General features: G+C 50.9%; 1 protein-coding gene across 6 annotated transcripts in view; it reads right to left on the reverse strand.

The window, feature by feature from the left end:
- LOC105494581 (protein tyrosine phosphatase receptor type U) overlaps nt 1-24,031 on the reverse strand; it is a 90,403-nt gene that overhangs the window by 26,420 nt on the left and 39,952 nt on the right. For 3 of the 6 annotated variants that reach the window (XM_011763129.2, XM_011763128.3, XM_011763127.3), the window contains exons 9-16: nt 21,901-22,010; nt 21,365-21,566; nt 20,878-20,980; nt 18,068-18,341; nt 17,027-17,063; nt 16,133-16,271; nt 11,252-11,281; nt 8,939-9,096 (exon numbers count right to left, since the gene is read on the reverse strand). In XM_011763129.2, coding sequence (XP_011761431.1) covers nt 8,939-9,096; nt 11,252-11,281; nt 16,133-16,271; nt 17,027-17,063; nt 18,068-18,341; nt 20,878-20,980; nt 21,365-21,566; nt 21,901-22,010 — 1,053 coding nt within the window. The remainder of the gene's footprint in view (nt 1-8,938; nt 9,097-11,251; nt 11,282-16,132; nt 16,272-17,026; nt 17,064-18,067; nt 18,342-20,877; nt 20,981-21,364; nt 21,567-21,900; nt 22,011-24,031) is intronic. The other 3 variants (XM_011763134.2, XM_011763133.2, XM_011763131.3) reach the window with 1 other exon arrangement.

Below are 24,031 nucleotides of genomic sequence, written 5' to 3' on the forward strand. Positions count from 1 at the left end.
GTGTGCATTTTAAATCTTCAAGAGAGGAGTGGAAACAGCGATGTTTCATAAACATCTTTCGCCACGGAGGGCTTTTCTTGTTTGTTTCATGAAACATCCTCAGGGGAACACGATGCAATATAGACTCTGAGAGATGGGCTCTGGAGTCAGACTTCAGATCAATTCCCAGCTCTGTATGTGACCGTGAGGATGTTACTTACTCTCTCCACACTTCCATTCTCACATGTCAAGTGAAGGTAAAAATTGTTACAATCCAATACGATGATGTAAATATTAAATATAATAATGTATATAAAGCACGCAGCCCAGTGCCTGGCACACAGCGCGCACCTGCAAGGGCAGCTATTGACATTACTAGTCATTTCCAGGAAAGGAAGGAAGCTCCTGAGTGCCAGAAAGCCAGGGAAGCTGGCTGACAAGAGTCTTGGTCCTTCTCTGCTGTAAGATCTTGGGTCTGTAACCTAAAAGGCAACTTGAAAAGATGATTCCAAGGAGCGTCCATAACACACACACAAGACAAGTGCAACAGTTTCAAGAAAAGGGACTTCTGTTGGCTCAAAGAACTCAGAGAAGAAACTGGCGAGATGGAGAAGCCCTCGTGCTCTTTGTGGAAAGTGGGCCGACAGAGAGCTCTCCTGGCAGAGAAAGGAGCAAATGAGGGTGGCAGAGAACCAAAGAGTTTATCCCAGAGATCCTGAAGAGCTGGCAGCCCTGGCACAGCCCCACAAGGAGGTGTGCAATCAGCGCACAGTGGCTGAGAACAAGCAAAAAGTCCCACCTGGAAAGCCAGAGCCACATCTGGGCAGCTGACAGCTGAGCCTAAGAACAACACAAGATGTTCTACAAATAAGACCACCAGGAAAGGACAGGATGATGATGTTCCCAAGAGGACCCTCCAATTTCTGGGCCCAGAGAGGACAGGTCTCTACTCTCCTTGCCTATGAGTTCCCCTGTGGGACTTGAGACACACTTCCTACTCCACCCCATCCCCTACCCCTAAGGACCAATTTGCCCAGAGGCCCACCTTCAAAGTCTCCACCCCAGGGCTCTCCCAGGCCCTTCCTGGCTCCATCGTGACTGTGGAACATCTTCTGTGAGTAACCACTGGACAGCTGATGTTTTACGGGGAGGGCCGAGGCCCAGAAAAAAGAACACTAGGTTTGGAGTCAGAGAGACCTGAATTCAAATTCTGGCTCAAGTTCCTTGACCTCTCTGGGTCTCAGTCTCCTCATCTGGAAATGAAAATCCTCAGCCCTCCCTCAGCGATGGGCACTTCCCCTGATTCCCACCACCCTCAGATGAAGAGAGGCCCCCAGTTATACCATTTGGTAGCACCCCAAACTTTTCCTCCACTGTTTGCAATTAGCAAGTAAGTTTCTTTCCTAAAGAAGCACAGCCTGTAATAAGAGCTAGCCATATCTAACATATTGAGTGCCCCGCACAATTCTTAAGTCACTTATTCCCTAGAATATCCCTATGGCGGAGACACTATCATTGTTCCTCTTGTGCAAATGAGAAAACTGAGGCCCAGAAGAGTTAAGCTACTCACTCATTAAATGGCAGCACTAGGATTCAAACCCAGGCTTGAATTCACCTGACTCTGAGACCCTGCTGTCCCCACTGCTCTCTCTGCTAACCTGATTAAGGCGCATTGATGGGCAGGGAAAAAACTGGCACTTATTTGACAAACAATTTGGCCAACACCGACTGGCACCCACAGGAGTCAACAGCTCCAGATAGACAAGGCCCAGGAGGATCTGAGGGTTTTTGCAGGCAGGACTTCAGAGACAACGGGGCTCATTCCAACACCTTGGGAAGGTTCCAGCTGGCTTCTTCACACCAGCCCCGCCATCAGTTACCCACGGTGATAAGTCCTTCATTTAAAATTTGCACAGAAGGATGCACTAAAATCAACATGGCTTTCCATTCTAAACCAAAAAACCTGGCCTCCACTGTTTGGAAAAGAAGGAAATGGAAGCCAGACCGGCATGTGGAGGGCAGAGAAGAAAGAGAGAGAAGGTGCTGAGGCTCAGTTCAGTTCATCTACTGGACATATTTTTTTTTTTTCTTTTTTGAGACAGAGTCTTTCTCTGTCTCCCAGGCTGGAGTACGGTGGAGTGATCTCAGCTCACTGCAACCTCTGCCTCCTAGGTTCAAGCAATTCCTGTGCCTCAGCCTCCCAAGTAGCTGGGATTTCAGGTGCCTGCCACCATGCCCAGCTAATTTTTGTATTTTTAGTAGAGACGGGGTTTCACCATGTTAACCAGGCTTGAACTCCTAACCTCAAGCGATCTGCCTGCCTCTGCCTCCTAAAGTGCTGGGATTACAGGTGTGAACCACTGTGCCTAGCACCTGGACACATTTGGAGTTTCCAACCATCACCTCTGCCCAAGCTCAGGCCCTTCCTCCTCACCATCAGTCAACCGTACCCATCTCACCAAAATGCTGACCATTCCTGCCCAAGGGCATATTTTCTCAAAACTGACAGCACTGATTGTCCCCACTATCCACATAGCAATCAGCCTGGTCCCGACTTCCCTGGGTCAGTCCTGACTCCCCATCTCATCAGTGAATCCCAGGAGCAGAGCCCGTGTTTCCTGCTTCTATCTCTCAACAAGACTCAGCAGCTAGGCATGAGCCCACACCACCCTGATCTCCTGCTCTCTCTAGCACACACTGGAGGATTCAGTGCAGTCGCACCTCTCCCTGTCTCCTCCCGTGCCCGTCATCACACATTTGCACATACTGTGCCTCCTCTACACATGCCCTTTCCTTCCCATCTCTGCGGTCTGAATCCTACCCATCCCTCAAGGTGCAGCATGATGCAGTAGAAACAAGTTTGCAATTCAGAAAGATTTGCATTTAAGTCCTGACTCTGCCACTTTCTGGCTGTTTAACCTGGACAAGTGACTTCCCCTCTCCAAGCCTCTATTTCCTCATTTGTAATTTGAAGGGTTAATAACAGCTACTAAGCAGGCAGGCACGGTGGCTCACGTCTGTAATCCCAACACCTTGGGAGGCCGAGGTGGACAGATCACTTGAGGTCAGGAGTTTGAGATCAGCCTGGCCAACATGCTGAAACCCCATCTCTACAAAAAATATAAAAATTAGCCAGGCGTGGTGGTGGGTGCCTGTAATCCCAGCTACTAGGGAGGCTGAGGCAGGAGAATCACTTGAACCCGGGAGGCAGAGGGTTGCAGTGAGTCAGGATCGCACCACTGCACTCCAGCCTGGGCAACAGAGTGAGACCCCATTTCAAAACAAAAAACAAAAAACAAAACAAAACAAAAAAAACAGCTACTAAGCAGGGTAAAATGGTATAAAATGGTGAAAATTTAATGAGAGAGATGACAAAGATAATATGATTAATAAGTGCATAACACTGAGTTTAAAAACATAAATAAAATGACCAAATACCTAGACAAATATAATTATCAAAAATGTAACTTTCTATTTAAAAAAATAGAAAGCCTGAATAGTTTCTTAGTCCTTTAAATATATCAAATTAGAAGTTTAAAATCTGGCCAGACACAGTGGCTCACACCTGTAATCCCAGCACTTTGAGAGGCAAAGATAGGTAAATCGCTTGGGCCCAGGGGTTCGAGACCAACCTGGACAACATGACAAAACCCTGTCTCTACAAAAAAATACAAAAAAAAAAAAAAAAGTGAGGCATGGCGGTGGGCACCTGTAGTCCCAGCTATTCAGGAGGCTGAGGTGGGAGGACTACTTGAGCCCAGGAGGTTGAGGTTGCAGTGAACCATGATCACACCACTGTAGTCCAGCCTGGGCAACAGAGTGAGACCCTATCTTAAAGAAAAAAAAAAAAGAAAGAAAGAAAAGAGGCTGGGCGCGGTGGCTCAAGCCTGTAATCCTAGCACTTTGGGAGGCCGAGACGGGCGGATCACGAGGTCAGGAGATTGAGACCATCCTGGCTAACACGGTGAAACCCCGTCTCTACTAAAAATACAAGAAAATTAGCCGGGCGAGGTGGCAGGCGCCTGTAGTCCCAGCTACTCGGGAGGCTGAGGCAGGAGAATGGCGTGAACCCGGGGGGGCGGAGCTTGCAGTGAGCCGAGATCGCGCCACTGCACTCCAGCCTGGGGCACAGAGCAAGACTCCGTCTCAAAAAAAAAAAAAAAGAAAGAAAAGAAACATCGACCAGGCACGGTGGCTCACGCCTATAATCCCAGCACTTTGGGAGGCCAAGGCGGGCAGATCACGAGGTCAAGAGATCAAGACCATTCTGGCCAAAATGGTGAAACCCCATCTCTACTAAAAGTACAAAAATTAGCCGGGCATGGTGGCGGGCACCTGTAGTCCCAGCTACTTAGGAGGCTGAAGCAGAAGAATTGCTTGAACCCGGGAGGCGGAGGTTGCAGTGAGCCGAGATTGCGCCACTGCACTCCAGCCTGGCGACAGAGCGAGACTCCGTCTAAAAAAAAAAAAAAACTAAAGAAACATCATAATCATCATGACCGAGTTGAATTTATCCCCTGAATTTAAGGTAATTTTTTTAAAAACCTAAAAATGTCACTAATCCCATTAGCAGACAAAAGGGGAAAAAATAATTACCACGATGATTGCAGAAAAAAGTATTTGGTAAGTTTAATGCCCACTTAAAACCTCTCAGCAAACTAAAAACTAAAGGGAACTTGGTTAGCCTGATAAAAGCATTTCTACCAAAACCCCAAAGCAATCTTCATTCTGTGTTTAAATGTTAGAAACATTCCCTTTAAAATCAGGAAAAGAAGACAAAGATTCCAGCTACAGCCACTCTATTCAACACTGAAGGTCCCAGCCAGAAAACCATGGGCAAAAAAGAATAAGAAATTGGAAAGAAAAAACAACTATTTCTTCTGCAAAAGATATTCACAGATCCTTTAACTGCTTAGAAAGCCTGAAACATTCTACAGACAAATGAGAATAAGAAAGCATATCAAGAAGTATGAATATAAGGCTGGGCACCGTAGCTCACGCCTGTTATCTCAGCACTTTGAGAGGCCAAGGTGGGTGGATCACCTGAGGTCAGGAGTGCGAGACTAACCTGGTCAGCATGGTGAAACCCCATCTCTACTAAAAAGATATAAAAATTAGCTGGGCGTGGTGGCGCGTGTCTGTAATCCCAGCTACTTGGGAGGCTGAGGCAGGAGAATCACTTGCAGGGAGGCAGAGGTTGGAGTGAGCCGAGATTGCGCCGCTGCACTCCAGCCTAGGTGACAGAGTGAGACTCCATCTCAAAGAAAAAAAAAAAAGAAGTATGAATATAAGATCAATATACAATCAAAAATAAACTGCATTTCTCTATATAAGAAATAGAAACGTAATATTTGAAAAGTGTACCATTTGCAATAGAAGTCAAAAATAAAGAACCTAGGGACATCTATCTAAAAAAAGATGTACAAGATTTTATGGAGAAAATTATTGAAAGACATTCAAGACCTAAATAAATGGGGCAATATACGTCACTTTCATGGGTAGAAAGACAATTTCATAAGATGTCGGTTCTTCCCAAATTGATCTATAAATTCAATACAAATCCATCCAACAAAGTTTTTCAAGAAACTTAAAGAGATGACTCTAAAATTTATAACAAAGAGAATTAGCCGGGCGTGATGGCTCATGCCTGTGATCCCAACACTTTGGGAGGCTGAGGCGGGCAGATCACTGGAGCCCAGGAGTTTCAGACCAGCCTGGAGTAACATAGTGAAACCCCACCTCTACCAAAAAAAAAAAAAAAAAAAAAAAAAAAAGCAAAGATTAGCTGTGCATGGTGGTGTGCCCCTGTAGTCCCAGCTCCTCAGGAGGCTGGGGTGGGAGATCGCTTGAGCCCAGAAGATGAAGGTTGCAGTGAGCCCAGATTGTGCCACTGCACTCCAGCCTGGGTGACAGAGCTAGACCCTATCTCATTAAGAAAGAGAGACAGAATGAAAACAAAAATAGCCAAGACATCCTTGATGAAGCACAAAGTTGGCACGGCTTCATGTTTCAGACATCGAGACTTAAATAGCATCGATAATTAGACCGTGTGGTTGGGAATCAACGAAAACGACCAATGAAAGAAACAGGGAACTGAAAAATGATCCATGTATCTGTAGAAATGTGGTGTGCGAGAAGGATGGCACCGCAAATCAGCAGGGAAAGCGTGAACTATAATAAATGATGCTGGGACAGTGGCTTATCGCCATGGAAAAAATAAAATCCTTAATTTATACCACCACACACAAAAATCAATTCCAGATGGATAAAGATTTAAATATAAAATGTAAAATGTTATAAGTTCTAGAAAAAAAGCAAAAAAAAAATACTTTATAACTTTGGGTAGGGAAAACTTCTTTAAAAAACACAAAAAGCAGAAATCACAAAGAAAAAGACTGATGAATTTAAGTACGTGAAAATAAAAATCTTCTGTTCATCCAAAGACACTATAAATAACCTAGGAAGATGAGCCACAAATTGGGAGAAGATATTTGCAATTCATAAGTGACAAATGATTATTATCCTAAAAATATAAAGAACTCCTAAAAACCACTAAGAAAGCAACAGAAAACCCAATAGAAAATTAGGTGAAAGACATGAACAGGCATTTCATAGAAAAACAGACCTGAATGGCCAATGATGACTTGAAAATCTGTTCAACCTCATTAGTCATCAGTGAAATGCAAATTAAGACTATAGAGAATTACCATTTTATACAAACCAATGTGGCAGAAGTGAAGAAGGCTGGCAAATTTTGATCTTGATGTAGAGCAACAGAAACTCTTACACACTGCTGCTAGGAAAGAAAACAGGCAGAGTTGCTTTGGAAAGCAACTTGGCACTCTTATTAAGCTGAAGATGCATGTACTCCATAATCCAGCGATTCTATTTCTAGAACCTTGTGTGCAGGTGCATCTAGAGATCCACATCAGAATATTCATAGCAGTCTCATTTGTGATAACAAGAAAACTAAAAACCAATCGAATGCCCATGGATGACAGAATGAAGAAGTCAATTGTGATACAGCCATACAATGGGAAACTACACATTTGTAAAGTACATGAACTGCAGCAAAATATCCACATGGGTAATTTTAGAAATATGATGTTGAGTTAAGAAGTAGTGTGTGATTTCATTTTTATAAAGCCTGAAAATGAGCAAAACTATACAATGCATTGTTTGGGGATATATGTACACATGGTAAAACTAATCCCCAAAAGGCTGGGCGCGGTGGGTCATGCCTATAATCCCAGCACTTCGGGAGGCCGAAGCGGGTGGATCACCAGGTCAGGAGATCGAGACCATCATGGCTAAGACGGTGAAACCCCATCTCTACTAAAAATACAAAAAATTAGCCAGGCGCAGTGGCGGGCACCTGTAGTCCCAGCTACTAAGGAGGCTGAGGCAGGAGAATGGCCTGAACCTGGGAGGCGGAGCTTGCAGTGAGTGGAGATCGCGCCACTGCACTCCAGCCTGGGTGACAGAGCAAGACTCCATCAAAAAAACAAACAAACAAAAACTACCCCCAAAAAAGGTAGGAAAATTATAAACACAAATTTCAAGGGAGGCTGGGCACAGTGACTCATGCCAGTAATCCCAACACTTTGGGAGGCCAAGGTGGACAGATCACTTGAGGTCAGGAGTTCAAGACCAGTGTGGCTAACATGGTGAAACCCTGTCTCTACTAAAAATGCAAAAACTGGCTGGGCGCGGTGGCTCATGCCTGTAATCCCAGCACTCTGGGAGGCCAAGGTGGGTGGATCACCTGAGGTCAGGAGTTCAAGACCAGCCTGGCCAACATGGTGAAACCCTGTCTCTACTAAAAATACAAAAATTAGCTGGGCGCGGTGGTATGTGCCTGTAATCCCAGCTACTCAGGAGGCTGAGGCAGGAGAATTGCTCCATCCCAGGAGGCAGAGGTTACAGTAAGCCAGGATCGCGCCACTGCACTGCAGCCTGGGCAACAGAGTGAGACTCCGTCTCAAAAAAACAAAAAAATTAGCCGGATATGGTGGCAGGTGCCTATAATCCCAGCTATTTGGGAGGCTGAGGCAGGAAAATCGTTTGCACTTGGGAGGCAGAGGATACAGTGAGCTGAGATCATGCCACTGCACTCCAGCCTCGGCGATAGAGCGAGACTCCATCTAAAAAAAAAAAAAAAAAAAAAAACCACAACAATTTCAAGGGAATATTTACATATAAGAAAGAGGTAGGGGATATAGCTAGGGAGGTGTACCAAGATAATGTTCTAATTCACCAATGAGGTTCATTGCTGTTTGTTGTATTGTTATGATTTTATGACTTTCATAAACATTACATATTCTCTTCTGTACAAATCAACACTAAACAGAATAAAAACATGTGGGATGAAGCAAGTTATGACACAGACCTAGTACATGACGGCTGACTCACTATATTCTGTGAATACAAGCACAGCCCTAAGTGATTTTGCACACATTATCTCATTTAGTCTTCACATCAGCCCTACCAGCAGAGGCGATCTGCATTCCCATTTTATACATGAGGAAACAGACATCCAGAGGGCTTAAGCAACTTGCCCCAGGTCACACAGCTAAGAAAGGGAGAGGCAAGCCCAGGTCCGACTCTGTATCGGTCTCTCTCAGCCACTGTATCCCCACCTCTCACATAACAGGTGCTCAATAAGGGGTGAGGCCACTCTGATCCCTCTGTTCCTACAGCAGCACCTCCTCTTGACAATTGTCACAACGGACCTTGCATTCTTCTTATGCTAGCAGAATTCCTTGCAAGACTCCTCCAGTACACAATGCAAAAATGCCACCTGTGCTGGCTCTGTACCCAGTAGGTATCCAGCAGGAGCACCATAGATGCTTCACTTTTGGTTGCAGGTGTTACAGAACTCATCTGATGTGGGGACCCTATTGTCTCAGGTCGGGAGCCCCAGAGCCATGAGGAAGGTGTAGGAGGACAGGGCACTCACCCCGGGTGCTGTAGCCATGGGTGTCCATGAAGGACAGGCCCAGCCGCTCGTCCTCCTGCAGGGTGCTCTGGTCTGTGAAGCTGCGGTCCACAGCACTCATCATGTGTGTCTTCTCCTGGCGGTAGTTGACGGTGGCCTTGGTCATGTTCACCGGCTTCCTGGAGAGGGGGGTTGAGGGGAGACACAGGCACTGTGTGGGGCTGGACAGCACCCAGAGGTGGGTGGGGAGGCCCTGGAGTAAGGGGGCCTCAAGGCCAGGAGCCAGCAGCTGTCCTAGAAGCATCTCTGGATGCTGAGGGCTCTGCCTCCATCCTTCATTCACTAGACCCAGAGCTGCTGCTTCCCTGAAAAGGGCCTGGGAGAGCCCATCCTAGGGACCTCTGCTAAGGGAAAGGGGTGGAGCAGCAGTGGCCTCAGGCTGGGATCCCACTCCTAAGTTTCACTGGCCCCCTGGGCTTAGGAAATGGGAAAGAAAGTCACTCCAGAGCTAATGTGGTATTACAGCAGACAGCTCCCCTCACCCCCACTGCACCCCAAACTAGGAATATGGCTAGTCCAGCTCCGGGCCCAGCATGTCCCCACCTCTCTCTCTTCTCCCCGTGTTAAACAGGCACCGCTCTCCAGACTCCTCTTTCTCCTGCAGGAAGGAGGGACTACAACCCCTCCTTCCCCGCAGAGGGTCTGGCTCGTGCTCAGCCAGGGCTCGGGGGCTTCCCCCATGCACACAATGATCTCTGCCCTTGGCTTCTCCCTACTCCCAGTAGCACCCAGGATGGTCCCAGCATAGACCACCACAGACTTGTAAAGAGACCCACAGAAGGTCCAGATTCCCACCACTGCCCACCAGTCCGTCCTGCTGCTCAGAGCAGCAGGGAAGAGAAACAGAGACCTCCTCTCCCTCCAGGCCCAGCTTCATGGATAAGGATGGCAGTTTGTGGCTTCAAAGGAACTTGGAAGAAAGTGGGAGGGAGAAAAGGAGGTGGGGAGACAGGGCTGTGGACAGAGGATAGCCGGCCAGGCTGGCTGAACATGGAGCCCAGAGAGGACCCGTCAGTGAGCGGATGCTGGCCTAGAGGGCGGTCTCCTGTGGTGTGCCACAGATTCTGTTCCCAGCCCAGGACTCTTGGCCCACCTGGAAGAAGAGCTACAGAAACAAACCAACCCGATCCCCAGAAGATGGAAACCGGGAGGGACACCTAACGCTGTTGGCATCCAGCTGAGCTCAATGCGAGATTAAGCAGATGGAATTTAATACAGATTCTTTGAAAAGTTCTGCATCTGGTTTTGAAAACTAACTGCACAAGCAGCAGGGAGGGAGAGGTGTCTGTCGACGGCCCCTACAGGAGCCGAGCTGGGGGCTCAGCACGAGTCACTGGGTGTTGAGTTGCTGGAAAAGCTCGTGTCAGGAAACAGCAAGGTAAGGAGCCATCCAGGGAGGAAAAGGTGAGAGACCCACTGTCCTCAAGGCTGGCCTGGCACTCTCTGGGCCTGCTCTTCGAGGGAAAACCAGCACAGGTGCGGGAAGAATGTTCTGGAAGGCTTGCAGAGTAGAAGACAGAGACAGAAGACAGAGTAGCATAGGCAGGCTGTGGTGTCAGCAGGGGCCTGGGTTGTATCCCAGCTCCGGCGCATTCTGCGACCTCCCACAAGTCCCTCGGTCTGAGCCTCAGTTTCCTCATCAGTAAAGTGGGAGTGATAAGAGCTCCTATTTCTCAGAGCTGTTTTGAGGACTCTGTCAAGAACTGAGCACAGGGCTTGGCCCAGAGGAGGCTTCCAGGAAGTGGTGGGTCTGCAGAGCCAGGGCTGCCTGGCTGGAGAAGGGATCTGTGGGGGCCTGAGAGTTGCCTGTGCTGTGGGAGGTGCTGCCAGTCTCAAAACAGGTAGGCCCCACCCACATGCACACAAGCACACACATGCACATGGACGTGGGCTCCAGAGCGTGTCCTGAATGTGGATTTAGTTGGAGGTCAGGACATCCTTCTAACACGGAACAGTAGACGTAAAGGGCTGCTCTGGTGGTGAAGGGGACATTGAGGTTCAGGGACTTGCTGGGGGTAACTCAGCAGGGCCAGCTCTGAACCCATGCCTCTGAGGGGCAGAACCAGCACCTGTGACCACGACTTGAAGAGGAAGATGCAGAGGGGAGGGACAGAGCAGAGGAGAGAAAGTCAGAGGCCGAGGTGATCACAAAGAACAGGGTGGACACCAGGCCAGGCTGGGTGCAGCGAGACTAAGCCCAACCAGAGAGGGTGGGGGCAGGGGATCTCCCCCTAGGCAGGGCCGGGGACTCCCAGGCAAGGTGGAGCTACTTACGGGTAGTAGGAGTAGGCATAGTGGTCTCTCCTGGCAGCATGCAAAGAGAGAACAGCACAGTCGTGTTCGAGGTCCATCCACCAAGGCCAGGCTGAGGCAATGCCCATGCAGCAGGGTGGGGCCTGAGTGCTTCCCAGGCTGGGGAGGGGGCTGGCCAGGTACTGGACAGGTCAGAAGGACCTTCTTGGTCCCAAGAGCTGGTCAGGCTCAGATATTAATGACCAAGACCCAAGGCCCTTCTGGAACCTTCCCCAAGCCTACTGCAGGAGTGAGGAGGAGGTGGGAAAAGGGCCTGGGGGGCCACAGAGCTTTCACACACAGTCATACACATATGCACACTCACACACACATGTAGATATAGGCTCACATACACTCATACACGGAGAAACACACATCAACACACACAAATGCAGACACACAGGTGCAGACAGGCATACACACGTATTCAAACACGCTGACACACACTTAGACATATATTCACACACATACACACACACACATTAGACATCCCTGACACACACAGACTCATACTCTCCAGGCTAACTGCACTTACCAGGGCTGTTCTCGTCCCTGCAGACAGCACCCCACCCTCCCTCCCTGCACGGCCCTCTGCCCCTAAGGGGTCAGCCTTTTGCCTGCACCTCCACCTGGGTGGGGACAGAAAGGGGGCAGAGTGGAGAGGACTCCAGATGGATGCCCAGGATACACCTAGCGCCCGCCCTCACCCACCCTGCAGGCCCCTGGGTGTGGGATCCACTAAAGGAGCCTGGTCATCCCCTCCGGGAGCACCTGGAGTACAACTTCGGTCAAAAGCCCTACCTTACCGCAAAGCACCCACAGTGTAAAGCAGGTTGGATTCCCATTTCACAGGCAAGGAAGCTGAGTCAGGGAGCATGGGCTGCCTGGGCCTCTCTGGGAGTCAGTGGCAGAGTCCAGAGCAAACACCTGCCCCAGGACCTTGGCCCTGGAACCTCCTCTGTGCTCCCTTCCCAGGCTCTTCAGAGGTCTCCATTCACTTGCCCCCACATCACCCTGTCAGCAGGGACCCCAAAGAATGACCTTCCACAGGAAATCCTGCAGATGAAGGGGAGGAGAGTGGAAGACGGACCAGCAAAGGCAGCCGCTTGGCCCCAGGTCACAGAGCACATCTCCTCCATCCCAGGGAGAGAAGGAAGGGTCCAGGGCGCTGGAGCTGTTGCAGAGGCCCCACGAGGGAGGCCACGGCTGAAGAAATGGCATTCTTCTGGCCTCAGTTGACACACTGTGCCTTCAAAAGGGCCTTCCTGGACCACTCTCCCACGAGTGCCAGCTACATGATGTCTCCTATATTCTCTTTGCCCCCAACACCCAGCACCTTGTTCTTTTCACAATTTGTAATTATCTCATCCATTTGTGCTTTTTTCTAATTTCATGCCAGGCTCTCCACTGGCTACAAAGTACAGGAGGACAGAATCCTTGTCTTTTTGTCTCCCTCGGTTTCCCCAGGGCCCCACACATTGCAATCCCGCAATAAATATTTTGTTGAATGGAGTAATCAATAAATGAGTAAAAATAAATAAAAGAACTTCACCTCCATGCGCTTCCACTTTCTTCTTTAAAAAGTGAGGTTAAGGCTGGGCGTGGTGGCTCACACCTATAATCCCTGCACTTTGGGAGGCCAAGGTGGGTAGATCACCTGAGGTCAGGAGTTCGAGACCAGCCTGACCAACATGCTGAAACCTTGTCTCTACTAAAAATACAAAAAATTAGCCGGGTGTGGTGGCGGGCACCTGTAATCCCAGCTACTCAAGAGGCTGAGGCAGGAGAATCACTTGAACCCAGGAGGCGGAGGTTGCAGTGAGCCAAGATCGCACCACTGTACTCTAGCCTGGGCAACAAGAGCAAAACTCTGTCTCAAAAAATACATACATACTCATCCTGGCTAACATGGTGAAACACCGTCTCTACTAAAAATACCAAAAAAAAAAAAAAAAAATTAGCCAGGCGTGGTGGTGCGCGCCTGTAGTCCCAGCTACTTGGGAGGCTGAGGCAGGAGAATGGCATGAACCCGGGAGGCGGAGCTTGCAGTGAGCCGAGATCAAGCCACTGCACTCCAGCCTGGGCAACAGAGCTAGACTCCGTCTCAAAAAGAAAAAAAAGAAAAAAAAACACATACATACATACATAGTGAGGTTAATAATAATCTCCCACAGGGACTGCTGTGAGGCCCCAGCACCAGGAAGCACCCAGCAGTGCCCACAAACCACTCCTCCCTACACCTCAGAGTGGGGAGACCCGACTCCCCTGGGCTAGATCGTGGGTATACACAGACAAGACAGGGCTTTCTCTGCCCTCATGGAGCTCTTAACCCAGGAGGGAAGACAAACATTGAGCAAAACACTACAAGTAAGTAAATGACAAAGTGCAGGGAGAAGGAAGTGCTGCCATGGAGAACGGTGGGGTATGGGGACTTCTGAAAGCAGAGCCGGGGGATCTGACCTGGCCTGGGGTCACCAGCCTCCCTTCCAGGCCCTGGAATTCCCCTACAGCAGATGCATCCAGTCTGATCGTCCACAGAGGCAGGGCAGGATGGAGAATCTGAAATCTCCTCCCAGCTGGCCCCCATTTCCCATAATCCCCCTGGGTCTCCCTCCTGCCTCCAATAAGGCTCCACGGGGGTGTAGTAACTGCCCTCCTCAGCAACCTCCTACTCTTGTTACTTATGTTGGCACCCCAAGTTGATCTGAATACCCCCATCCCTGCCAGGGCTGCTGCATCCCATGATACCCACAATGCAGACTGCAAGAGCCCTGGGAAGCACGGAGGGCCTTGAAGGCCAGGCTCAGATCCAGGGGGATGCAGTAGGTGCTACACAGTGGGACTGAATGGCTTTTAGAGGAAGTAAGGAGGTCCGGGGTGATGGGGGATGAGGGGTTCCTAGAGGCATCTGGGATAACCTGGGTTTACAGGGTAGCAAATACATAATGGAAGGTCTCCTAGTGAGGCCCTGACAACATTTCTGATCCACCCTGTCCTGGGCCCAGTGCTCTCTTTGCAGGGATGGGTGACACCCCCTACTCTGCCAATCCTCTTCTCCTTGAGGGTAGATTTCTAGAACCTCAAATACCACCTGAAACTGAAATCTGTCTCCTCCATTATAGGCCTCTCCAGCCCCAACCCTATTTAGAGTCAATTCTCAGGCTCCCCTGCTGGGGAGAAGTCAGGGGCTTGCCACTTTGGGGGTACCGCCTATGTATCAGACTGGGTGACGCCTTCACATTTGTAGGCGAGCCTGAGTTGAAGTCAGGCCCTACTGCCCATCAGCCAAGTGGCCTGGGCGAATGCTTTCATTACAGTTTCTTCATCCAGAAAAAAGGGAGTCAGTCAAGATCCAAGAAGGAAATGTTCTCTGACACATCCCGAGTGCCTAGTACACAGTAGGTGTCTAATAACTAATGTACTCCTGGATGATGTTGTGAAGCTCCTGGCACATAGTAATTCCTCATTAAATGATACTTTAAAATAGTCTCTCTTAAAGCTGTGCAGGAACAACGAGAGGAAAAATCAGAGAGTATCGCCCTGACTGGGCCATCCCCCCACATCTCCTCCACTCCACTGCACACTCCACTCCTAGACTCTCTCTCTGTTGCTGGTGTCTGGCCTCCGGAAAGGTAGCCCCAGCCAGCTCTCTCTCATCTTCCTGGATCCTATTATCTGCTCCCGGCAGCCCAGAGATATAGCCAACCTCATCCACGTATACCCAGCCTGGCAGCAGTAGGGGCTATAGAAGCCAGAGCCCAGGTGGGGAAGGGTGGAGCTGGCTCTGCCTCTGGCTCTCTGGGTGGCCTTGGGCAGCCCTGCATCCCCTCTAGGCCTCAGCATCCCCATCCCTCATTTAAGGTGCTTGGACCACAGTGTCCCACAGCTGCCTGGTGGGAACATGGTGGGGCAGAGCTGGCAAGCAGAAAGGTCCCAGAAGCCCCCACCCAGCCTCCGACCAGCACTGCTGCTCAGCCTTCATCTGCTCCATGTACTAGGCTCCCAGGGAAGGGTTTTCTGGTGTTTTGAAGGCAGGTTCTGTTTCTTTAAAAAGATTTGAAAACCACTAGACTAGATGGCCTTGAACTATCCGGCAGCTCTTACGTTCTGGGGCTCTGAGCCTCTACAATTCTAAAGCCTAAGATTCCTAGAGTCCTAAATCCTACATTTCTGAAACTGCAGGATCCTAGGTTCTAGATTCTACAATGTCCTGGGATTTATGCTGCCCTCTGCAAATCTGCTAGGAAACACATTTCGTGCAAACACAAGGCTGGACCTTTGAGACCTGAGGGATAGTAGGGGCAGCAGGTGGAAAGTTTTCTCAGTCACAGGCCCAGGAGGGTTCCTCAAGGATCCACAGTAACAGGGTCCAGGGCAATTTGAGCCTGAGAGAAGGTGGGTCCCAGGAAGAGACATGGCTCAGGGCCCTTGGGTTAAAGAGGGGTGAGCTCCATCCCCTGCTCAGGTCAACTGCACAATCCATGAGCAGGGCAGACACCTTGGCTGAAGGTCTGCAGAGGGGTAGGGGTTCAAAGCCAGGTCACCTCCATGCCGTCCCTATTGAAAGAGTCCCAGCAGGGTAGCTCCTTGGCACCAGGCACTGAGCACCCCTTCCTGAACAGCAGCGCCTGGCACCAGCCAGACCCTACTCCAGCCATGCCACTCCAGGGCAGCCCCATCTGCCCAGTCTCTGGCTTCCCACCACCCAGCTCAGATCCGTCTGCAGAGCTGATGCCCAGGCTGGCAGCCCTCCACACACCTGCAGGACAGCTGTCCTACCAGCTCTTAGCCACTACTCCTCTGTGCCACCAGGCCTCTAAGGGGTAGAAGCCACTGGTGGGACAGGGCACTGGCCTCACTCACCCTTTGCGGATGATGACAATGATGGCACCCAGGAGAAGGATGAGGACAGCAAGCCCCCCTGCACAGATGCCCAGGATAAGCCCCATCTCCTCCGATCTCTGGGACACCTCCAGGGGCCGCTTGCTTTCCTTGCAGGCAGCTGGGGAGAACAAAGCAGAACAAGGGATCAGAGGAGAGACAGGGACCATCGAGCCCCTCCTGTAGGTGTCTGTGCCCAAGGAACAAACTGGGCTGCACAAACCACCCCACATCCTCAACACATGTCCTGCCTTTCCAGCAAATCTACCTCCTCACCATCCCTGACACCTCCTGCACTTCCACGCCACAGTCCTCACTGACATGGCTCCTTTGCCAGGAATAGCTTCCCTCACTCCCCACTTTCTCAGATCCTCTCAGCTCTCAGTAGATAGGGGAGAGCAGACACCTGGGCCTTCAGCCCCACCCTCTTGCCCTCCTGGGAGGTAACAGGGATTAGGAATTGTGTACCTAGGGCATGGTTAGTCCATCTCAGGATGGGAAACCAACCACATTCCCTGTGTGAAAGCATGAAAGATACCTACAGCACAGGGCCCATGCTGACCTCACCTTCTCCCCCACCACAGGAAAGCCGGGTAGATATGTAACCTAGAACCAGCACCCAGTACCCATCACCCCCAAGGCACAACTGTAATGGCTCCTCTCCACAAGCCTGCTCCAGGTCCCTGCTGTCAGCCTGGGAGTTGGCGCCCTTGAGGTAAGGCACATGGAAACCCAGCAGAGAAGCCCTTCCTGGCCCCAGCCTGCCCAACCACCCTCCTCTACTCCCACAGCCCTAGGTTCTCAGGATCCACCTCCCCAGCGCTGGGCAGGTGAGAAACCTGCCGCTGAAGGGCTGCAGGAACCCAGCGGACTTACCTTTCCTGGCAATGCGGATGCAATTCAGCCGGGTCTCCTGGAGGCACAGATGGGGGTCTCAGCGCTGCTGAAGCCCCGACCTCTCCCTCCCCAGGGTGGGAACCTCAGACAGCTTTCTTGGGCCTGTTCAGGGCTTTGTCTGGCGCTGATGGCATCAAGGGACGCCCCACCCGAAGGCAGGCCTGGGGGGACCCTTGAGAGCGGGGCCTAGAGGGGAGGCACCTGCAGTGCCTTAGGAAAGGGGGATGAGATCGGAGGCAAAAGAGAAACAAACGTCATGGGGAAATGGGCGGGGCCTCGGACAAGGGGGCAAGGCCTAGGGCCAGAAGTCCAGCTAGGAAGTGAGAAACCAGGCAAGAAACAGAGAGAGGAGCCTGGAAGATAGGGCGGGGCTTCAGGGAGGAGCAGGTCCTAGGCCTTAACACAAGAACGCGGGAACCTGAGATGGACTCCTCCGGGAAGAGAAGTATCTAAGATAGAAGGCAGGGCCTCAGGAAGGGGCAGAGACTAGCCTGGGGACCTGGATAGAAAGGAGAAGCCTGGGAAAGAAAGCTCAGGAAGTGGATAGTGTTCTGTGAGAAGGAGCCTGGGGTCTGGAAGGTTGGCTATGGGAAGGGTGGGACCATGGGGGAGGAACTATGGGAAGGAGGGCTATGGGGGAGGGGCTGTGGGAGGCACGGCTATGGGAGGCGGGGCTGTGAGAGGTGGGGCTGTGGGGGTGGCTCTACGGAAGGTAAGGCTATTGGAGGTGGGGCAATGGGAGGTGGGCAAAAGGAGACAGGGCTATGGGAGGGGCAAGGTTATGGGGGAGGAGCTGTGGGGGCAGGGCTATGGAAGGTGGGGCTACGGGAGGTAAGGCCATGGGGGTGGCCTATGGGAGGAGGAGCTATGGAAGGTGGGGCTATGGGAGGTGGGGCTATGGGAGGTGGGGCTAAGGGAAGGGCCGGGCGTGGAGTCTGTGCTGGGCCTGCTGCAAGGTATCCCCTGTCTGCCATCCCCCACACCCAACCACGCCCACCATGACCCTGGCCGGTCCCTCACCCCCTTCAGGTGGCTTGCTGCCTGGAAGTAGATGAGATAGGCCTTCCTAGGCTCAAGCGGTGGGTTCCAGAAGCCTCGGTAGGTCTGGTTGTCACCCACGGTAAAGGGCATGGCCTCAGGTAGACTGCTGGCCGCCAGTTCGGCCCCGAAGTAGTGCACCAGGCCTCGGGCCAGCGCCGCCTCAAAGGTCAGTGGCACTGGGAAGCAGTCCTGTCCACCTGGCTCCCGCCGCAGCCTCCGCGCCCGCTCCTCCTCCACAATCACCTGGTACACACTGAACAGGGAGGAGAGCATACAGGGGATCACAGGCGGCCAGAGCACTGGGAGAGCCAGCTGGCAGTTAAAGGCATGGGCTTTGTGGTCAAAGCCTGGGGACTAACTTCCACACTGCCTCTTACTAGCTGGGCAAATCCCCTAACCTCCCTGGGCCTTGGTTTCCTCCTTCATAAAATGGTAGTGATTGTGAGACTGTTCCAGAAGGTAGATGGGAAGAACAGGCAAGTTAAGCAAGCAGCCAGCGCATGTCAGCGGTTATTCCTGTTACTAATCCAGGCTAAGAGGATCGTGGACCCTGCTCAATAGAACCAAGCCATAAGGCCCCATCCTGCTTCCTCCATGAGTCCTCCTGTGTGTGTGACACAAGACCTGGGAAACCAAAGCGACTGACAGCTCCCTTCTGGGACTCAGTAAATGACAGGGTTAGCCAGATTCATTCATTCATTCATTCATTCAGAGTTGACCAAGCTCAGATGATGAGCCCTGTGCTAGACACTAGGCATCTGGGCTTCCTAAAACTGACCTCTAGTGAGAGACAGTCATTTAGCAAACAAGGACACCCAACACTATGTCTCTAGCACCCTCTCAATGCCGAGGCAGCCTCTGATCAGCAAATCAGAGCCTTGCTGTCTCAGGATCCTGACTACCCACTCTGGTTCGTGCTCCCTGGTCCTGGACTGTGTTTCTGTTTTATCTCTTTACTAAGTAGGTTTCTGCTATGAGCTCCTCCAAATCCTCTGCAGAACAAAGTGGAGAGTAAATACGTGAATGCTGACAAATTTAAATATTTCCAGTTACAGTCTCGGTCACATCTTGGTGTGTGACATCCCATACTGACAGCCTCTGCTCAGGGAAGCAGAAATGCCTTTTCCTTGTTCACCAGATGTTTCTTTTGAGCGTCCAAGTTGTGGGGAATCATCCCAGAGTGTTGGACACCAGCCCATGGCTTGTCACTAGCCCATTATAAACACCAGTCCAAGCCCCTCTCAGCCTCCATTACCCCAGGCTAAGGTCAGCCCTCTCCTAGCCCTAAGTCCCACTGGGAGGTAATCATTAACATTAGCCATGAACAAACAAAGTGCATCTTAATCTAGAATAATCCTCATTGTGCAGATAAAGAAACGGAGGCTCAGGAAGGTAATGGGATATGCCCACGGTCACGCAGCCATCTTGCCGCTCCCCTCCCACCAAGTCCCATCCCCTGCCCCCACCTAGCCTTGAAATCATCATCCTGAGGGACCCTGACCAGTGCTGCTCACAGGATCCCTCAGGAGGACAAGGAAAGAAGGGTTCTCAACCCCTCCCAGACTCAGTGGCACAAGGGCCCTGAGGCTCCAGCAAAAGGCAAAAGACCCTGCAGACCCCGTGACTTTTTCCCGGGTCTTCCTTGAGGGTCTGGGAATCAGCCCAGGGCAGGATTTGCAGTGGCAAATACAGGAAAGAGAAAGCAGAAGAGGAAAGGATCCAGTGGTGGGGGGTGAGGAGGTGAGGGACTGCCACGGTCACCCGGGCAGCCCGCTCTCTTCCTGGTGAACTGACTAGGATCCTCACACACCCCCCTCCCCCACCTAAAGGCTGTCACCCTCTCCCAGAACATGTACCTTCGTGGAAAGAAGGAGTGGACCAGAAGGGCAGGGAGGCTCTATAACTTCTAGAAAAGGTACAGGCACAGCAGACAGACCTGGCTTCCAAATCCCAGCTCCACCACTGACTAGCAGTGTGGCCTTGGGGGCAAGTGATTTAGGCTCTCTGAGTCAGTTTCCCGATACGTAAAATGAAGGTAATAAAACCCATTCCATGGGACTGCCATGAGGATAAATGGCTTCATGCAGATAAAGCCCCTAGCACAGGGTCTAACAGTGCGTGCACACACTTGCACAAACGCCCTCACGCTCTCACACATGCATACTTATGTCTCCCACACGCACTTCTCACACACCACACATCCCAGGTCTTTATCATAAAGACACACCCAGGTTCACATCCCATGTACACACACACACACACACACACACACAAACACACACAGTCTTGTCTCCAACACACTCTCCCTAGCAGAGGCAGTCACCACGGCACCAGCAAGCCCAGCTTCCTCTGGGGAGATGATGGGGAGAAGCCAAGCCCCTAGCCATTCCAGAGAGATGGCCCTGTCTGGCTGGCTGCCCTAGCCTTCTAGAAAGCCCATCGCTATGCTTCCAGGAAAAGGCTGGGATGGTATAAGGTCCCCAGAGTTTCACTTCTCCAAGGTGTCTGAGGAAAGGCCCCCTGGACAGACCTGGACAGTCCCCTCTCCAGGCTGGACCTATCCAGGGTCCTCCTGACAGTTACCATCTAAGACCCACGGCCTCAGAGGGGAGAGACTGTAGGCTTCTGGCCTGCCAAGCATCAGAACATCCTCCTCCAGACACTCCGAGCCCTGCATGGGAGACTGAGGGAGGAAAAGGGTGAGCTGGCCTAGGTTGGGGCTCTGGGTCAGAGGAGGGGACTCTTCCCCATGGCCCTGGCCTCCCATCCCTCCGTCCCCGCTTTCCCACCTGATGGGCGCACCGCGGCCCTGTGCCGGCCTCAGCAGCACGGTGATGGTGTTCTCAGACTCGCCCAGGGGAGACGGCATGTCGGCATAATCAAAGCTGGGAGCTGGGGAAGGGGACAGGGTCATAAGCATGGAGCTTGGCCACTGGACCAGGAAGACCAGGCTTCCAGCCTCCTTGACCACAGTCCTCAGATCTCCTCTACTTTAACCTTAGCCTCTTTGTTCCTGCTGACATGACCTGAGCTACCCTGGCCCCTGACCTCAGGCACCAGCCCCAACCTCAACCTTCTGATTCCACTGACCACAGTCTCCTGACTCCTCTGACTTCATCCTTCCTGAGCCTGACTTTAACTCCTAAACAGCATATTCTTCTCAGCAGGGGCCCTCCGTAACTACCCCTGCCATGCCCCCCATTTCCCCTCTGCCTATGGAACCCTGGGATTCTGGGCCACCTCCAAAGAGGCTGGGCCAGGTCAGGTGGGGCTCACCAGAGATATTGGTGGTTATCTCAGTGAGTGCTGCCTGTCCGAAGCCTTTGCCTGTGCGGGCCCGCACGGAGAATAGGTAGGTGGTGCCTGGGTGCAGGTTGGAGAAGACGTGGTAGGTCTCGTTGCGGAGCTTGGAGATGGTACGTCGTGGGCCCGGCACATTCACTGCCGGGTCTGATGACTCAATGCTCTGGTAGCTGATCTGGGGGCAGGATCGGTAGGCAGGTGGGCACAGGAAGGGCAGAGCATCCCTGACCAGCAGCCTCCACCCACCATGTTCCAGGGAAGTGAGAGATAAGGCTAAGCAAAGGAGACAGTGGATGCCATCAAGCCAGGCTTCTAGTCATCTTCGCCTCTCCCTCCTGCCTTCAGGACCCTTCTCTAGAATTCACAGGGCACAGACCTGGCCATAGTTGAAGAAACTATGACAATCACATCTGTCCTCCCATGCACCTCCTACTGTAGCAGCAGAGAGAAAGAGGGTCACCTCTCACCTTCCACCAGGGTCCCCCACTGTAATAGGGTCCCAAACCCACCTCATACTGAGTGATGAGACCATTGGGCTCCTGGGGTTCCTCCCACTTGAGGAAGATCATGTCCTCCAGTGGAGTGAAGGTCAGGGACTCAGCTGCAATCCCACCGGGCACTGCAAGGGAAAGGTGGCAGGGGTCAGGGGAAAGTAGGCTTTGGTGCCAGACACCTGGGTTTAAATTCCAGGCTTGCCACTTCCCACCTGGTTCTCACAGACTACTTAGCCTCTCTGCACCTTACTTAACTCAGCTGTGAAGTGGGGATGAGACAACCCCTCTCAAGCCAGGACTCAATGATGTGATGTACATAAAGCCCCAAGGCAAACATCAGCAATTGCATATGGCTCAACCTATTACTAAGTACTCAAAATGGATAGCTGGCATTTTCATTACTGTGTAGGTTGCATTCAGGAGAGAAATACGTTTGAAGGTTCCAATTTTGTTCCAGTTGGGTAGTTTTCAGAAAATATGCACGTGTGCCGGAGAAATGAAAACAGCAATTGCACTGGGGTATTGGGATTATGGGTGGAGATATTTTCTTGTCTAAAAATTTCTAATTACATAAATGACATGTTCAATGTAGAAAACCAAAATGAGCTTAAAGAAAATTAATGGCATCTACAATTGTATCACCCAGAGATACTGTTAACATTTCAGCATTAACACTTGCAGGCATGGCTTTGTTTTGTTTTGCTTTTGTGTAAATGTATACTGTTAATGCCAGGCACAGGACTGTCATTTAGGAAGAGAATGGTGTTTGCTTGGGAAAACACCTTGATAAACCACTATGGGGAAGCTGAAGTCCTAAGGCAGAGAAAAGCAGAAACTAAGGAAGGAGCTGAATTTTGCGTCTAGGCCAATGCTGTGCAGAACAGAAAACTATGCACGTGCGGCAGCAAGACAAAGCCAAGGAGCTTGGGGTACCTGGGATCTGCAGGAACCCAGGGGAAGGCTTAGGACCTGTGCTAGTATTCGAGTGTAGCTCTTAAGAATGACAACTTGTTGGCGCGGTGGCTCACGCCTGTAATCCCAGCACCTTTAGGAGGCCGAGGCAGGCGGATCACTTGAGGTCAGAAGTTCGAGAACAGCCTGGCCAACATGGTGAAACCCCGTCTCTACCAAAAATATAAAAAATCAGCCTGGCATAGTGGTAGGCGCCTATAATCCCAGTTACTCAAGAGGCTGAGGTGGGAGAATCGCTGGAACCAGGGAGGCGGAGGTTGCAGTGAGCTGAGATTGTACCACTGCATTCCAGCCTGGGCAACAGAACAAGACTCAGTCTCAAAAAAAAAAAAAAAAATGACAACTGTGAAGCCAGATGGCCAGGTTAGAAAGCCAGCTCTGCTACCTCTCTACTGGTCATGTGACCTCTTCTGTAAAATGGGAATGGAAATAGTAACCTTCCACACAGGGTTGTCATGGGTATTAAATGCAGTAATATATTAAAACCATTCAGAATGGTGCTTGACATGTACTAAGGGCTAAATATTAGTTTGACATATGTAGAACACTGCATTCAACAGCAACAGAATACATGTTCTTTTCAAATACACATGGAATGTTTACCAAAATTTAATGATATGTTGGGCCATAAAGTAAGGATCAAATTTCAAAAGATAAAATTTAGAGTATATACTCTGACTACAGTGGAAGTAACCGAGAAATCAATAATAAAAAGACAATCAGAAAAGTCCCAATTGCTGGCCAGGTGTGGTGGCTCATGCCTATAATCCCAGCACTTTGCAGGGCCAAGGTGGGCAGATCACCTGAGATCAGGAGTTCGAGACCAGCCTGGCCAACATGGCAAAACCCTGTCTCTACTAAAAATACAAAAGTTAGCCAGGCATGCTGGCAGGCGCCTGTAATCCCAGCTACTCAGGAGGCTGAGGCACAAGAATTGCTTGAACCCAGAAGGCGGAGTTTGCAGCGAGCCAAGATTGCGCCACTGCACTCCAGCCTGGGTGACAGAGTGAAACTGTGTCTCAAAAACAAACAAAAAAGAAAAGTCCCAATTGCTTAGAAATTAAGCAACATAAATCTAAATAACTCTTAAGTCAAAGAAGATGGTGTCACTGCACTCCAGCCTAGGCAACAGAGCAAGACTCTGTCTCTAAATAAATAAATATTATAAACAACT

Source organism: Macaca nemestrina, chromosome 1, assembly GCF_043159975.1.
Source record: "Macaca nemestrina isolate mMacNem1 chromosome 1, mMacNem.hap1, whole genome shotgun sequence".
In the NCBI taxonomy this organism is placed as follows: domain Eukaryota; kingdom Metazoa; phylum Chordata; class Mammalia; order Primates; family Cercopithecidae; genus Macaca; species Macaca nemestrina.